This window comes from Narcine bancroftii, chromosome 13 (assembly GCF_036971445.1).
Source record: "Narcine bancroftii isolate sNarBan1 chromosome 13, sNarBan1.hap1, whole genome shotgun sequence".
Taxonomy (NCBI): Eukaryota; Metazoa; Chordata; class Chondrichthyes; order Torpediniformes; family Narcinidae; genus Narcine; species Narcine bancroftii.
In genome coordinates, this window is record NC_091481.1 from 77,603,673 (window position 1) to 77,620,279 (window position 16,607).

Here is a 16,607-nt window from a genome sequence, read left to right on the forward strand (position 1 = left end):
TTAACGGTTTTGTTGAAATTGGAACCATGCAGCGCTGGCGGAGAAATGTTCATGGCTGCCTTGCGTTTTGTTAGCCAATCATCTCCTTGCAGCCTTCTTGCTCCCTCTGATTGGTCCGATTCATCTTTATCTCTGTCAGTTGAATATATCTGAACACGTTGGTATCTGCAAAGAGAACACAACCTATAAGGCTTAGCCAAACACTCACTGCTGGCTCGTTTCCCTGAGGGTCACGGAGGGAGTTTTCTTCACTGACCTTCCCCCCCCCCCCCACCTGCCACCAATAACCATATAAACCTACTCCACAACAATCGAACTTTTCCGTTCGTCACACCCACATTTCTCCTACATCCATGTGCCTATTTAATATGAAAAGGCGGCAAGGTGTTATGGAATCCAGAGGACCCCAAAACCAAGCAGCAATAGATATCCACCACAACACAGAGTTACTTAAACAAAAGTAGTTTTTAATTATATTTGAACAAGAAAACAGAATTAAACTTTAACTTATTACTATCAACCTACTTAATCCCCCCCCCCCCCCAATACTAAGTGTGTGTGTGTATAATGTGTATATAAGCTTAGAAAAGTTCTTTGGATCACAGTCCAATCTCATGGGCAATTCTTGTTCTGTGCACAGAAGTTAGCATTGATAAAGTTCACCAGGCTTTGGAGCTTAACAGACAAATGGCTACGACTCGAGGGTTCTTGATAGTCTTCAGAGAGAGATTCCTTTTCCAGGACATCTGCAACTTATTCCTTCTCAATCAGTCTTGCTGACCAAAGTTTCCCCCTTCAGGGTTCTCCAGATGATCCTCTTTCCTTCAGTTCACCTTTCAGACAGACAGCTTTCTTCTTTGACCAGGCCGTCTTCCAAAAGTTTGCCAGCTTCTTCCTCTGGAACCGATTTCTCTGTCTCTCCTTCTCTCTCAGCTCCCTCCCTCCCTGAGAGCAAAGCTGTTCTCCCTCTGCCTGCAAAGATCACATGGTCTCCCAGGCCCGCTGCTGAATGCTGCTTTCTGCAAAATAGCCCTCTGCAAAAGTTCTGTGTTTTAAAATGTTTGTGTGCAACCTGGTTTAACAATTCCTCCCAAACCACCTCTAAATACCCTGTCACAAAGGTTACAGTAGCGGTTAGTGCCACACTATAACAGCACCAGAGGCCAGGGTTCGAATCCGACGCTGTCTGTACGTTCTCCCCGTGTCTGCGTGGGTTTCCTCCAGGGGGGTTCTCCCACCCTTCAAAACATACCGGGCGTTGTAGTTAATTGGGGTATTAAGACTCGTGGGCCAGAAGGGCCTGTTACCGTGCCAGGTGTCTAAATTAAACTAAAATTAAATGAAATTATAAATGAGAAGAAGAGATGTAATGTGGAAGCGTTATAGGGCATTGTTCAGGCCACACAGAGTTTTGAGAACAGTTTTGGGTTCCTTCTATAAGGAAGGATGGAGAGGGTCCAGAGGGGGTTCACTAGAATGACCCCTGAAATGAAAGAACATAGAACAAAACAGCACAGTACAGGCCCTTCAGCCCTCGATATTGTGCCAATCCATATATTCCTTCCTAAAAATGTACAAAACCCTCCCTCCCTACCCCATAACCCTCTATTTTTCTTTCATCCATGTGTGTCTGTCTAAGAGTCTCTAAAATGGCCCCAAAGTTCCAGCCTCCACCACCATCCCCGGCAACGCATTCCAGGCCCCCACAACTCTCTGTGTATTAAAAAAAAACTTACCCCTGAGGAGCATTTGATGGTTGGGGACTCAAGGGAGTTTAGGGTCAGGGTAGAGAATTCCAGACAATTACCTTGATGAAGGGCTGAAGCCCGAAACGTCAGTTCTTTATCTTTATCTTCACTATATAAAGGACACTGTTTGACCTGCTGAACTTCTCCAGCGTTGTGCTTTTACTTCAACCACGGTGTCTGCGGAATTTTGTGTTTTACCTCTGGGTGAAAAAAGTTCTCTTCACCTCTGTCCAGGATGGCTGATCCTTTGAGATTGAGTTCTCTGGTTCTATTCAGTGCACCACAAAGTTATTCTTCTGGGGGGGGGGGTCTCATTGAAACCTACTAAAGGCCTGGAATGGAGTGGATGTGGAGAGGATGTGGGGGAGTCTGGGACCAAAGGGCACAGCTTCAGAATAGAAAAACATCCCTTCAGGTCAGAGATGAGGAGGAATTCTTTACCCAGAGGGCGGTCAGCCTGTGGAACTCCTTGCCACCCAAGCCTGTGGAGGCTAAGTCATTGAGTATATAGATAAGGTCTTGATTAGGAAGGGAAGGATTGAGGGGAGAAGGTGGGAGAATGGGGTTGAAAGGGATAGTAAATCAGCCATGATGGGGGAACAGATTTGATGGGCTGAATGGCCTAATTTCATTCTGATGACTTATGGCAACGGTAATGAGTGTAAGAGTAACTCGAGGCAACATTTAAACCAAGCATGGCTGGGCAGTGGGGTACAGTGACATGGAACCCATGGCTGCTAAATCTCTCCATCTCTGTGGGGTTTCTCATCCCATTGTCTGCTCCGTACACACCGAAAAGTTCCATGATTAGCAAGAGAAGGATTATAGAATGGTTATGGTGCAGAAGGAGGTCATTTTGGCTCAGTGACCTAATCCCAAAAATCTGACCCTTCAGTCCCAACTCCAATTCTTCCCCATGTTCTCCCTCAGTCCCTGTCCAGTTCCATGACGATTCATTTTCTCTTTCCCCTTCAGCCATTGATTTCCAAGCCGACTGTCACTACCTCAGCAAGAGAGATTTTCCTTTCGGTCAAAATGTTAAATGTGCACCTCCGACCCTCTTCTGATAAACCCTTCATTCTAAATTTTTAAAATTTAGACATGCAGTAAAAAGCCCTTCCGGCCCACGAGTCCGTTCCCCCCACCCCCCCCCCCCCCCACAACAACCTACAACTCCTGTATGCTTTTTGAAGGGTGGGAGAAAACTGGAGCACCTGGGGGAAACCCACGTAGACATGAGGAGAACGTGTAAACTCCTTACAGACTGCACCGGATATAAACCCCAGTCACTGGTGGCTGTAACAGTGAGACACTAACCGTTAGGCCAACCATGCGGGCCTTTCCCTTTCTAATTTCTGAAGATGCTTCCTGGTCTGTGAGGAGTTTCCAGCATGATCTGTTTTGTTACTCCCAATTCACCTAGAGGAACGCCTTCCCTCTGTTTACCTCCTCCAAGCCCCTCACAATCTTGTTTACCTCTGTCCAATGTCCTCCCAACCTTCGTTCTCCTGAGTTTTTCCAGTCTAAGCCCCCTGGAAATGTCCCTAATAAATCTCCTCGACGCCTCTTTTGTGACCTTCACAACCTTCCTAAAGTGAGGTGACACATTGTTCCAGAGCGAAACATGATTCCGAGAGACAGAGGTAGGGTGGACAGCCAGTGCCTTGGAATAGTAAACACCAGAAAACAACTGCACAAAGTGAAGGGAGGGAAGTTTAGGGGAGACATTGGGGGTGCCTGGAATGCCTTGCCAGGGGTGGGGGTGGAGGCTGAAACATTGAGATTATTTAAGAGACTTAGACTGGCACATGGATGGAAGAAAAATAGAGGGTTACGGGGTAGGGAGGGTTTAGTATTATTTTAAGGAATATATGGGTCGGCACAACATCGAGGGATTGAAGGGCCTGTACTGTAGTGTTCTATGTACTACGAAAGTCTGCAGGCGTTATGATTGTAGTCAACCACCCCCCATCTTCATCCCCGCCTCCTTCCCTCAGCTCTATCTCTCTCTTCCCTTTTCCCTCTGTCCCTGTTCACAGATCCAAAATCAATTCTCACCTCTCCTCTTATCATATCTGATTAACACCTTTTGTCTGTTGGTCTGGACTCCTTTCCTTCCCATTTTCCCCCTTTCTCCCCCCAGCCTGTAATTCAGATGTCTGACTTTATTCACTTACACCTTGAAGAAGGGCTCAGGCCTGAAATATCAGTAATATTTATAACACCACATAACAATTTACAGTATGGAAACAGGCCATCTCGGCCCTTCTTAGTTCACACTGATTTATGTGAAACTTCATTAGTCCCACCTACCTGCTCCCTGCCCATAACCTTCCTAACCCCCTCACTTCCACGTATTTATCCAACCTCCTCTTAAATGACAGAATTGACCCTCCTGCAACCCCCTCTTCCAGAAGACCATTCCACTCAGCCACCCCTCTCTGAGTGAAAAAGCTTCCTCTCATATCCCCTAACCCTTAACTTGTGACCCCTCATTCCAATCTCCCCTACCCTCAAGTGGAAGAGCCTATTCACATTTACTCTATTCCCCTCATAATTTTAAATACCTCTATCAAATCCCCCCTCCACCTTCTACGCTCCAATGAATTAAAGAGCCAGTCTACTCAATCTTTCTCCGTATTCTAGATACTGCAATCCAGGCAACATTTTAGTAAATCTTCTCTGCACCCTCTCTACCTTATTGATATCCTTCCTATAATTTGGAGTCCAGAACTGCACACAATATTCCAAACTTGGCCTCACCAATGTCTTGAACAGTCTCCCAGCTCCTATATTCCATGCTATGATTTTTAAAGGCCAGCATACCAAAAGCCTTCTTCACCACTCTACCTACATGAGACTCCACCTTCAAGGAACACTGAACCATTATTCCAAGATCTCTCTGTTCCTCTGCATTCCCAAATGCCCTCCCCTTCATTCCATATGTCCTACTTCGGTTATTCTTCCCAAAATGAAGCATTTCACACATCTACATTAAACTCCATCTGCCATCTTTCAGCCCACTCTTCTAAGCAATCTAAGTCCCTCTGCAGTCCATATCTTTACCTCCTAAGGACCCATGATACCGGCCGAGTTCCTCCATCATTTTTGTCTTTTAACTTTGTCTATGAAGATTCTCCTGGTTTCTTCTGCCGCTTATCTTTCTGCCCTTACCTTTTTTAAAAGCTTGATTTAAAACTCTGAATTGAAACCAGTAAATGCTGGAAACACTCAGCAGGCAGCAGCTGTACAAAGGGAAAGAGACAGTTGACATCTCGGGTTGAGAACCGTAGTTGTTTCTCTTTCCATCGATGCTGTCTGCTCCACTGAGTAGTTCCATCGCGCTGTTTTTATTTCAGACTTTCAGCATCTGCGGGTTCTTTGACTTTTCATTTTTGGTCAGTTCTGTGTTCCCATTCTCTCTGCATCCATCCTTTTTTTGTATAAAATATAGAACAATATAACAATACAGCACAGTACAGGCCCCTCAGCCCTCGATGTTGTGCCCACCCATATATTCCTTTAAAATAAGTATGAAACCCTCCCCACCTCATAACCATCTTTGATCCATGTGTCTGTCTAAGAGTCTCTTAAATGTCTCCAATGTTTCAGCCTTCACTACCATCCCTGGAAATGCATTCCAGGTACCAACAACTCTCTGTGTAAAAAAAAACTCACCCCTGATGTCTTCGCTAAACGTCCCTCCCTTCACTTTGTACGCACATCCTCTGGTGTTTGCTGATCCTGCTCTGGGAAACCGGCGCTGGCTGTCCAACCTGTCTATGCCTCTCATAATCTTGTAGACCTCTATCAAGTCTCATCTCATCCTTCTATGCTCCAAGGAGAAAAGCCCCAGCTCTACTAGCCTTGCCTCATTAGACTTGTTTCCCAACCCAGGCCACATGCTGGTAAATCTCCGCTGCCCCTTCTCCATAGCTTCCACATCCTTCCTGTAATGATGCATCCAGAACTGTACACAATACTCCAAGTGTAGTCTTACCAAAGAATTGTCTCTTGTTCTATAGCACGGATGTTGGCCTCCTGTTTCCATCCCTATTGTTGTTCAATTTCTCCACTGCTTCATAGATCTTCATTCTCCTGCACTGTTTATCTCCATTTCCCTCTGTGACCTGCTTCCTGACCTGCTGCTTCTACCCCAATTCTCTCCTGTGTGAAAGCAAGGTGCGGTTTGCTGCACTGAGGGTGGAAATCAATAAACGCGCTTACCCGTTGGCTGCCGATCTTTTGCCTCCTTCAGATACTGCAGTGCGTTCTCGCAGTCGCCAAGATGGTAGAAGGCAATGCCTACTCTGTACATGGCTTTGAAATTGTCCTTGTGCTTTCCAAGAATTTTCAGGCAGTACTCCTTCACCCGTTCATAATTCACAAGCTCCGACTGCAGAAGGCAGGCTGGTGAGGAATGGGAAGCAGAGTCAGACTCAGTAATGACCCTCCCCGGTCCTACACCGACTGTCGGCTGTTGTAATACGGGGCTTGGAGGGTGGCCCTCCGATCCAAGTTCAACTCCCACTCCAGAGACTTAGACCAATAATTCAATGGACAACAATTTTTTTCAAAAGGTTTGTTTCCAGAAAAAAACAATTGGGAATTATGATAGGCAACCTCAAGCTGAACACAAAGGCAATTTCAGATTTGCTGCAACACGTAGGAGGTTAGAGCAACATTAAATGAACGTTTATTGAATTTAACATTAAGCGTATACTTGCCACAACAGAATGTATTGGAGCTGTTTTGACATTGACGTGATATTTCTACTGTATTGAATCTTCCTGAAGACAAAAAATACTATTGTTAAGTACACTCACTATGCTATTGCCTGAAGAACATGTGCATCAACATGCATTCAGTCTATGATCAATGTAATGCACAGCATTTGTACGTGTGAGCTGCTTTTATAGTCTGTCTGCATCCGACCAGGCCCAAGACATTTTCATGGTACCTGCAACTGAGTGCCTGCCCAGGAATGCCTGGACTGACCAAAACAGCTTGCTTTGTAGGCAATATGCTAGCAGACTAGTAGAAAATAGGTTAGATTTTAATAAAAAAAGTATGTGATAGGAGAATATTTAAGGAGATTTTCATGGTCAGCTGCCCAAAGTCCAGAAACTGCACTCAAACGTGTTCAGGAAGCAAAATCTTCATTTTCCAGTGTAATCTAAGCTTACTCCAGAGAAGTACACTCCCAGAAGCAGATGAGGGTTTAAATGGAGGTCTGACTAGGTAACGATCCCCGATACGATTTGAAAGAACTGCAGGGGGGATTCTACTCTAATGTGTTGGGACCTCCCCATCAAACAACATCACCAATGTTTCAACATTACCATTGTTGGGTTTGGCTGTAGGTAAACTGTCTGCAACTTTTCCCTCAAGATGCAGTGACTAGACTCCAAAAAAACCATTGGGGATTGATAGATGCTGGATAAGTGTATTTTCCGGTTGTTTGAGACTTACTCTTTACACCTACATTAAGAATAAACAGTTTATGGATGGAAAATAATGATAATATGGGAAAAGAGATTATAATATCACCAAAAGCACCCCTAATATGCAATGAACTGATGCTTTTGAATTAAGGTAACAAAATTCTGGATATTTGGCGCTGAAAGGGGATCCGAACTATTGAGGACTGCTATGAAAATAGACAGCTCATGTCCTTTGAACAACTGAAGGATAAATATGATTTGCCTAATGGAACCTTTCACTACTTTCTACAGTTAAGATCCTTCCTAAGGGAAAGATGGGGCCCGACCATGACCCCACCTCAGGGGGATGAAGTGGAAGGGGTACTTTGACTGGGAGGCGCTCCCAAATTTATATCCAGAATGCACTTTGTACTTCAAAGTGAGAGCCTGAAGCCCGGCCTGCAAAGGTTGAGGGAGAGGTGGGAGTCGGACTTGGGATCGATGAAGAGTGTTGGTTAGATTTATGTAGGGAAAGTGCAACGTCGGTGATCAACGCCCACCTAAGATTGGTACAATATAATTTCTTCCACCAATTATATCTCACACCACAAAAGTTACATAAAGGAACTACAGAGATATCGGAAATGTGCTTCAGGTGTGGATTAGAAATTGGTACCTTTATACATTCCACATGGACCTGCATGAAGATTAAACCCTTTTGGTTGGAATTTTCTAATATATTAATTAGGATTATGAGAACAGACTTCCTGCCAGATCTGGAGCTGTATTTATTGGGAAACCTAGAGGATGTGGGCAGAACATTAACTAAATTCCAAATTAAATTTGTAGACATTGCCCTGTCAGTGATCACCTGGAAGTCCGACTCCCCGCCCCTGCTCATCTCTCGCTGGACCACGAAGATACACCACTGCGTGCCCATGGAGAAGATAACGTATAATTTAAGAAATAGGTATGATGCTTTTGCCAAAATATGGCACCCTTACCTAGAGCACTTTGGTGCGCAGATGTAACAACAGCCCACAGTTTAAAAGAGCCAACAAAATACATCAAGGTAAAAGCAGTGAAATGCCTCAAAGAGTAAAAGTCGATTTGAAAGACTGGCGGGACGCGGAAGTTTCCTTTCCTTTATCTTTTTACCATTTTTTTTTGTTTGTCACTTTAATTGCCTTAAGTTGTTGTTTAATTTAGTGGGGAGGGAAGGAAATGGTCAGTAGGCTGATATAGTGTTTGCATCTGAGAAGTGACGTATACTAAGAGAAAATGCAAATACGATAACAAGAATTGTCCTTTCTGATGTGATGCTATGTTTGTTTTAGAAAATTGAAAAATAAAATTTGCAAAAAAACAGGAACAGTTTAAATGGCAAAAAAATACTTCAAAGACACCCCACCACCCAGGCCGTGCCCCCCTCCCCCCTTCAACCCTGCCCTGTGCAGCACCAGTGATTGGGACTGGAGTTCAAATCCTGCGCTGTCTGTGAGGAGCTTGTGCAGCCTCCCCATTATCTGCTTGGTTTTTTTCTGGGGGCTCCACTTTCCTCCCACCGTTCAAAATGTACTGGGTTAATTCGGTGCAATTGGGCGGCACGGGCTCGTGAGCCAAAATGGCCTGTTATATTACTAAAAAAATTATTTTATTTTATTTATTATGCGATTGTACAAGTACAACCCAAAGAAACTGCATACTCCAGTCCTAGCTGCAAAAACATGTAGACGCACAACTAGCTATAACACACAACTAGCCAAATGATTCATTGCAGGACATTTACACATGCATAATTATAAATAAATATTGTTTAATAAATAGTAGAGTCTCAGAAGGTTTGTATGAACAGGAGATCTGAGGGTGGTTATCTGGAACAAGCTGCCAGAGAAGATGGTAGAGATATTTACATTTGATGGGAATTTGGAGAGGTTTGTCTGATCAGTTCATTCATTTACATCTTGAAGCCCAAAATGTTGGTTCTGTATCTTGCTTTGCTATTTGACCTGCTGTTTCTCCTGCTTTGTCTTTTTATTTCAGTTCATTCAGTCATTAGGAGTCGTTCTCGCTGCCCGCGGGGAAGAAGCTGCTCCTCAGCCTGGTGGCGCTGGCTCTGATCCTCCTGCATCTCCTCCCCGACGGGAGCAGCTGAAAGATGTTGTCTGTGGGTGGTAGGGGTCCTCGATGATTTCGAATGCCCTCTTCAGACAATAATGTTGATAGATCACATGAATGGAGTAAGTCATACAGCTTGCGATGTCTGCTTCATCATTCAATACAAATGTCCTTTTGCCCACTTTCCTTCATTACTCTGATATCCAGAAACTCACTGTGAATCTATCCAGTGAACTGCGCCTCTTTAGTAGAGAATTTCAAAAGATTTCGGAATCAGAATCAGGATTTATTGTCATGAACAAGTCATGAAATTAGGTGTTTTGCAGCAGCGTCTCAGGGCAAAATATTACTATATAAAAAAATTAAAATAATAGTTCACGAAAAGCAAGAAAAGTCCGTGGTTCATTGATTATTCAGGAATCTGATGGCGGAGGGGAAGAAGCTGTCCTTGTGCCACTGAGTGCTCGTCTTTAGGCTATTTCCCGATGGTAGCAGAGTGAAGAGGGCACAGCCAGGGTGGTGGGGGTCTTTGAGGATAGAGGCTGCTTTTTTAAGACACCGCCTCTTGTCGATGTCCTCGATGGAGTGTGATCTGGTGCCTGTGATGTCGCAGGCCGGGTTAACAACCCTCTGGAGTTTATTCTTGTCCTGAGAGTTGGCTCTTCCATACCAGGCAGTGATGCAACCAGCCAGAATGCTCTCCACGGACCACCTGTAGAAGTTTATGTGAATCTTCAGTGACGTACAGAATCTCCTCAGACACCTCACAAAGTCTAGCCGCTGGCGAGCCTTCTTCGTGATTGCATCAATGTGGAGGCTCTAGGACAGATCCTCGGAGATGTTGACACCCAGGAATTTGAGGTTCTTGACCCTCTCTACTTCTGAGCCCTCAATGAGGACTGGGTTGTGTTCCCCTGACTTCCTCCTGAAGTCCACAATCACCTCTTTGGTTTTGCTAACATTGACCGCAAGGTTGTTGTCGTTACACCATTCAACGAGCTGATCCATCTCCCTCCTGATGGCTTCCTCAATGCTGTTCGTGATTCTGCGGACAACTGTGGTGTCATCGGTGAACTTGTAGATGGCATTGGAATTGTATTTGGTCACTCAGTCATGGGTGTATATTGAGTAGACTAAGCATGCATCCTTGGGGTGTACCTATATTAATGATCAGTGAGGAGGAGACGTTGTTTCCAATTCGTACTGCCAGTGGTCTTCCGAATAGAAAATCAAGGATTCAGTTGCAAAGGGGGGGGGGGGGTGTACAGGGGCCTAGAGTTTGCAGTTTCTTGACCAGCCCTGAGAATTGAAGGTGTTGAAGGCTGAACTGTAGTCGATGAAGAGCAGTTGTATGTATGAGTTGCTATTTTTGAGGTGATCCAGAGCTGAGTGGAGAGGCAGCTCTGGGTGAAGAAAGGTCTCCAAATCCCTGCGATGGATGGCTGATCCTTTGAGATTGAGATCCATTCAGTGCATTCCCCCCTAACAATGTTGTATGTTTCACCCAGATCACCTCTCGTTCTTGTAAACTTTAATGAGTGCAGAGTGAAACATGAACGTCTGCAGATGCTGAGATTGTAGAAAAGACACAGAGATGCTGGAGAAACTCGGCTGGTCTCGCAGCATCCATAGGAGGTAAAGATTTATTACCAAGGTTTCGAGCCTGAGCCCTTCTTCAAGGTGTGAGTAAAAAGCAGGCAGGAGCCTACATTAAAATGTGGGGGGAGGGGAGGTGGAGAGAAGTGCAGACCCACAGACAAAAGGTGTTAATCGGATATGATAAGAGGAGAGAAGGTGAGAACTGATAGGGGAAAGGGGCAGATTGTGGCTCTGGTAAAGGAGACAGAGGGGAAAGGGGAGAGACAGAGCGAGAGGAAAGGAAACAGGGGGAAAGATGGGGGGGGGGTGGTGCTCATGAAAGTAGACCCAGTCTGACACCAGAGTTTCTTTTAAATTATTCATTCATTAAAAGTGGACATTGCCGGTGAGGATTGTCGATCCCTAATTGTCCCGGAACTGAGGAGGCCAGTTAATAGTCAATCATGTTGTTGTGTCTGGAGCCACTTGTAAACCACATAGTACAAGGACAACAGTGAATCAGAGGGATTTTAGCAGCAACCTGTGGCTTTGTGCTCATTATTGCTGAACAGTACAGGCCCTTCGGCCCACAATGTTGTGCCAACCCAGATATACCTCACAAATAAAACTAAACCCTCCCTACTTTATTTTTCTTTCAATTTTTCTGACGATTGGGGTATTTGTACAGCATGGGCTCGAGGGCCAAAAGGGCCTGTTACCTTGCTGCATGTCTAAATTAAATGTAAAAACTAAAGAAAAAAATATTTGTAAATTTCTACCAATTTAAAATGTACGTTCAGCATTGGTGTGGTATGTCACTCCTTGCTTGAAATACAGAATATTTTTCATTCAACAACTGGATTCCGATTTCTTGGGATCCACTGTGTTTGAAGGTAAAGAATTAAACGTTGGTTCTGCTTCATTCAGTGACTCAAGCCTCTCCGTCACATATCTCTGCTCTTGCTAAGTTATTCTCCCCGATTCCATAGCAACAAGCAGTCTCGATACCACTTCTCCTACCTTTTACTTCATCTTTGCGGATTTTTCTCTGCATCCCATCAAACATTGAGTCTGGCCTTTATTACTAGAGAAATCTACTGATGGAAATCCAGACAAATAAAATGCCAATATATAGGCCTAAAATTGGACAGTAATTAGGCCTTGAGGGGGTGGTGTCATGGAGGCGCAGCAGTGACTGCACCTACCGAGAAGACTGAAGCGGGCAAGGCCACCATCATCTTAACCTTCTACAGGAGTTCTATCAAAAGCATCCTGGCCGGCTGCATCACAGTGGGGTACGGGCGCTGCAGAGAAATGGATCAGGGGCCAATGCACAGGACCGTAAGAGTGGCAGAGAGGATCACTAGAGTCTCCCCCCAACCATCGATGTGACCTACTGGGATCATTGTCTGAAGAGGGCGCGCAAAATTACTGAGGACCCCTTCCACCCCTGCACACATGACATCTTTCAGCGGCTCCCATCGGGGAAGAGATCCAGGAGGATCGGAGCCAGCACTACTGGGCTGAGGAACAGCTCTCCCCGCCGGCAGCGAGAAGGCTGAACGACCAAAGGAACAACTCGCACTGACCCTCCGAGACTCTCATATTCATGAAACAATATTTATTTGTATATATGAATATTTGTCCTGCATATTTATTGCCTGTCTGTGTGTGTTACACCAAGGACCAGAGAACGCTGTTTCGTCGGGGTGTACTTGTGCGATCAGCTGACAATATACTTGACTTGAAATATGCACTGCTGACGGACATCCAGATTGTGGCGATATGTAATGACACCACTAGGTCACCCGGGGTCATCTGGGTGACCTTGTCTATAAAGCAGTCCAGATCTACAGTCTAGCCTTCCAGGTTCGTCTTGCAGAGAGTCAAGACCTCTTGTAATTCCACCACTAGGCCACCAGGGGTCATCCCAGTGACCTTGTCCATAAAGCAGTCCAGAGCTACAGTCTAGCCTTCCAGGTTTGTCTTGCAGAGACAAGACCTCTTGTAATTCCACCACTAGGCCACCAGGGGTCATCTCGGTGACCTTGTCCATAAAGCAGTCCAGAGCTACAGTCTAGCCTTCCAGGTTTGTCTTGCAGAGACAAGACCTCTTGTAATTCCACCACTAGGCCACCAGGGGTCATCTCGGTGACCTTGTCCATAAAGCAGTCCAGAGCTACAGTCTAGCCTTCCAGGTTTGTCTTGCAGAGAGACAAGACCTCTTGTAATTCCACCACTAGGTCACCAGGGGTCATCCCGGTGACCTTGTCTATAAAGCAGTCCAGAGCTACAGTCTAGCCTTCCAGGTTTGTCTTGCAGAGAGACAAGACCTCTTGTAATTCCACCACTAGGTCACCAGGGGTCATCCCGGTGACCTTATCTATAAAGCAGTCCAGAGCTACTGTCTAGCCTTCCAGGTTTGTCTTGCAGAGAGACAAGACCTCTTGTAATTCCACCACTAGGCCACCAGGGGTCATCCCGGTGACCTTGTCCATAAAGCAGTCCAGAGCTACAGTCTAGCCTTCCAGGTTTGTCTTGCAGAGAGACAAGACCTCTTGTAATTCCACCACTAGGTCACCAGGGGTCATCCCGGTGACCTTGTCTATAAAGCAGTCCAGAGCTACAGTCTAGCCTTCCAGGTTTGTCTTGCAGAGTGACAAGACCTCTTGTAATTCCACCACTAGGCCACCAGGGGTCATCTCGGTGACCTTGTCCATAAAGCAGTCCAGAGCTACAGTTTAGCCTTCCAGGTTCGTCTGGCAGAGAGACAAGACCTCTTGTAATTCCACCACTAGGCCACCAGGGGTCATCTCGGTGACCTTGTCCATAAAGCAGTCCAGAGCTACAGTCTAGCCTTCCAGGTTCGTCTCGCAGAGACAAGACCTCTTGTAATTCCACCACTAGGCCACCAGGGGTCATCTCGGTGACCTTGTCCATAAAGCAGTCCAGAGCTTACAGTCTAGCCTTCCAGGTTCGTCTCGCAGAGACAAGACCTCTTGTAATTCCACCACTAGGCCACCAGGGGTCATCCCGGTGACCTTGTCCATAAAGCAGTCCAGAGCTACAGTCTAGCCTTCCAGGTTTGTCTTGCAGAGAGACAAGACCTCTTGTAGTTCCACCACTAGGCCACCAGGGGTCATCTCGGTGACCTTGTCCATAAAGCAGTCCAGAGCTACAGTTTAGCCTTCCAGGTTCGTCTGGCAGAGAGACAAGACCTCTTGTAATTCCACCACTAGGCCACCAGGGGTCATCTCGGTGACCTTGTCCATAAAGCAGTCCAGAGCTACAGTCTAGCCTTCCTGGTTCGTCTCGCAGAGACAAGACCTCTTGTAATTCCACCACTAGGCCACCAGGGGTCATCTCGGTGACCTTGTCCATAAAGCAGTCCAGAGCTTACAGTCTAGCCTTCCAGGTTCGTCTCGCAGAGACAAGACCTCTTGTAATTCCACCACTAGGCCACCAGGGGTCATCCCGGTGACCTTGTCCATAAAGCAGTCCAGAGCTACAGTTTAGCCTTCCAGGTTCGTCTGGCAGAGAGACAAGACCTCTTGTAATTCCACCACTAGGTCACCAGGGGTCATCCCGGTGACCTTGTATATAAAGCAGTCCAGAGCTACAGTCTAGCCTTCCAGGTTTGTCTTGCAGAGAGACAAGACCTCTTGTAATTCCACCACTAGGTCACCAGGGGTCATCTCGGTGACCTTGTCCATAAAGCAGTCCAGAGCTACAGTCTAGCCTTCCAGGTTCGTCTTGCAGAGACAAGACCTCTTCGTGTACATATTAGTTTATTAAAGCTGTCTTACACTCGCACTGCTGGTGTGGTTATTGTCAGTACACAGATAAATAAAGCTAACTGAATTGCAAATATAATTGCCTAAAATTGAGGGGGTAGAGATATGCAGAAAATCAAAAAGCAGAGAAAAGATCTTCTGTTCGATCCTGAAAGCAACTTAATCTATGGAATGATTTGCTAACCTACATGCACAGCAAGATCACAAAGTGTCATTGTATCAATGTCTGGAGAACCTGGTTCTCGGTGAAGCAGAGGGAAAATCAGAGAGCTAAGGGCATGGGGAAACGGAAACTTTGTCAAACATCTACAGATGTGCGGTGGACCTGCTGCATCACCAAAAACACCAATACTCCCAAGCGGAAAGCCCTGCAAAAGGTAGTGGGCACAGCCCGGGACATCACAAGCAAAACCCTCCCCACCATCCAGAACATCTACAGGGAACGTTGCCATCAGAGAGCAGCAACGATCAACAAGGAACCACACCACCCGGCACACGCTCTGTTCTCGCTGCTGCCATCAGAAAAGAGTTCTTGGTGCCACAAGACTCGCACTACCAAGTTCAGGAACAGATGCTCCCCCTCCACCATCAGACTCCTCGACGACAAACTCAATCAGGTACTACCAATAAGTGGTAATTCTGCCTGCCCGGCAGGGAAAAGAATCTCAGGGTTGTATGTGATATCATGTATGTACTCTGACAAGAAAGCTGAACTAATACAATCTGAAAGTTAAAAGAATACAATTCTACTTTGCTGAAGGGTTCCCCAGATGCCACTCTCGTGTTATGCACAGAGCCAGTTTGCTGATTTGTGGGAAGTAGGGGTGTAACATCATTTTCCAATAATGGTGACAGAGAGAGAAAAAAAAAATCAGGTGGTAAAATATTGCGGGAATAATGGGGAAAAACATTTGAGATTGACAATGTGGTGTAGGGAGGATCTTGGACCATAAGATATAGGAGCAGTAGGCTATTCGGCCTGTTGAGTCCGCTTCACCCACTCAGCCCCACTCCCTTGCCTGCCACCCCCCTCCCACCCCCAAGTTCCAGATCGTGATGAAAGGCATTGGGCAACACCCGGAGATCTCCAGACAGTTTACGGACTCCAGAGACAAACACCAGGCTGACGTTGAAGGAGTGCTGCATTATTGGAGGGACCGTTAAAAGCCCATCTCCCACCCCATGGAAATGGACGTGAAAGATCCCATGGCACTCTCTGAGGCTCGGGGTTCCCCACGCCCTCCTGGTCAATTTTTACGTCTCAAACAACTTTACTGAGACCAACAGGGGAACCTTGTGATGTGCATATCAGTGACAGCGTGCCTCCATAATGTTAGTAACAGCATCTCACTGTCGGAATGTTCTATGATTTGAAAGATACAGCCAATGCTCAGATGTTATAGCAAACCCCGCCCACCCCCTCCCCCCCCCCCCCCAACCAGCTGAAGACTAGCACGGTTCTTTGTAACTGTTCTTACCATCCTAGCTTAAAGAAAGGGTTCCTCATTCTCCCCTTGTATTTTTCTCGTTGACTACAGCTCCGCTTTCCACACCTCATCCCCTCAAGCCTCAAGACCTGTGCCTCTGCACCTCCCTCCACAAACGGATTCTCAACTTCCTCGTTGTAAGACGACAGTCAGTGCGAATCAGAAACAACGTCTCCTCCTCACCGACAATCAACACAGGCTTATCGCCCTCCTCCACTCCCTCTTCCATCCACGTCTGTGCGGCCGGGCGCAGTTCGAATGCCATTGACGAATTTGACGTCAACACCACGGTTGTCTGCAGATTCACAGAGAGCGATGAGGAATTGTACAGGAGGGAGATTGGTGTCACAGCCACAACCATTAGCTAAAACCAAGGAGCAGATTGTACACTTCAGGAGGGGGAAATCAGGACATGAACCAGCAGTGGAGGGGGTAAAGAACTTCAAATTCCTAGGTGTC

General features: G+C 46.1%; 1 protein-coding gene across 2 annotated transcripts in view; it reads right to left on the bottom strand.

Annotated features, from left to right (window-relative positions):
- Window positions 1-16,607, bottom strand: part of ttc9b (tetratricopeptide repeat domain 9B) — a 31,363-nt gene that overhangs the window by 63 nt on the left and 14,693 nt on the right. Inside the window, exons 2-3 of one of the 2 annotated variants that reach the window (XM_069907909.1) lie at window positions 5,976-6,158; window positions 1-165 (exon numbers count right to left, since the gene is read on the bottom strand). The exon at window positions 1-165 is cut by the window's left edge and continues 63 nt beyond it. In XM_069907909.1, the coding sequence (XP_069764010.1) occupies window positions 71-165; window positions 5,976-6,158 (278 nt within the window). In that variant the 3' untranslated portion in view covers window positions 1-70. Of the gene's footprint in view, window positions 166-4,313; window positions 5,182-5,975; window positions 6,159-16,607 lie in introns of those variants that run through there. The other variant, XM_069907910.1, reaches the window with a different exon arrangement.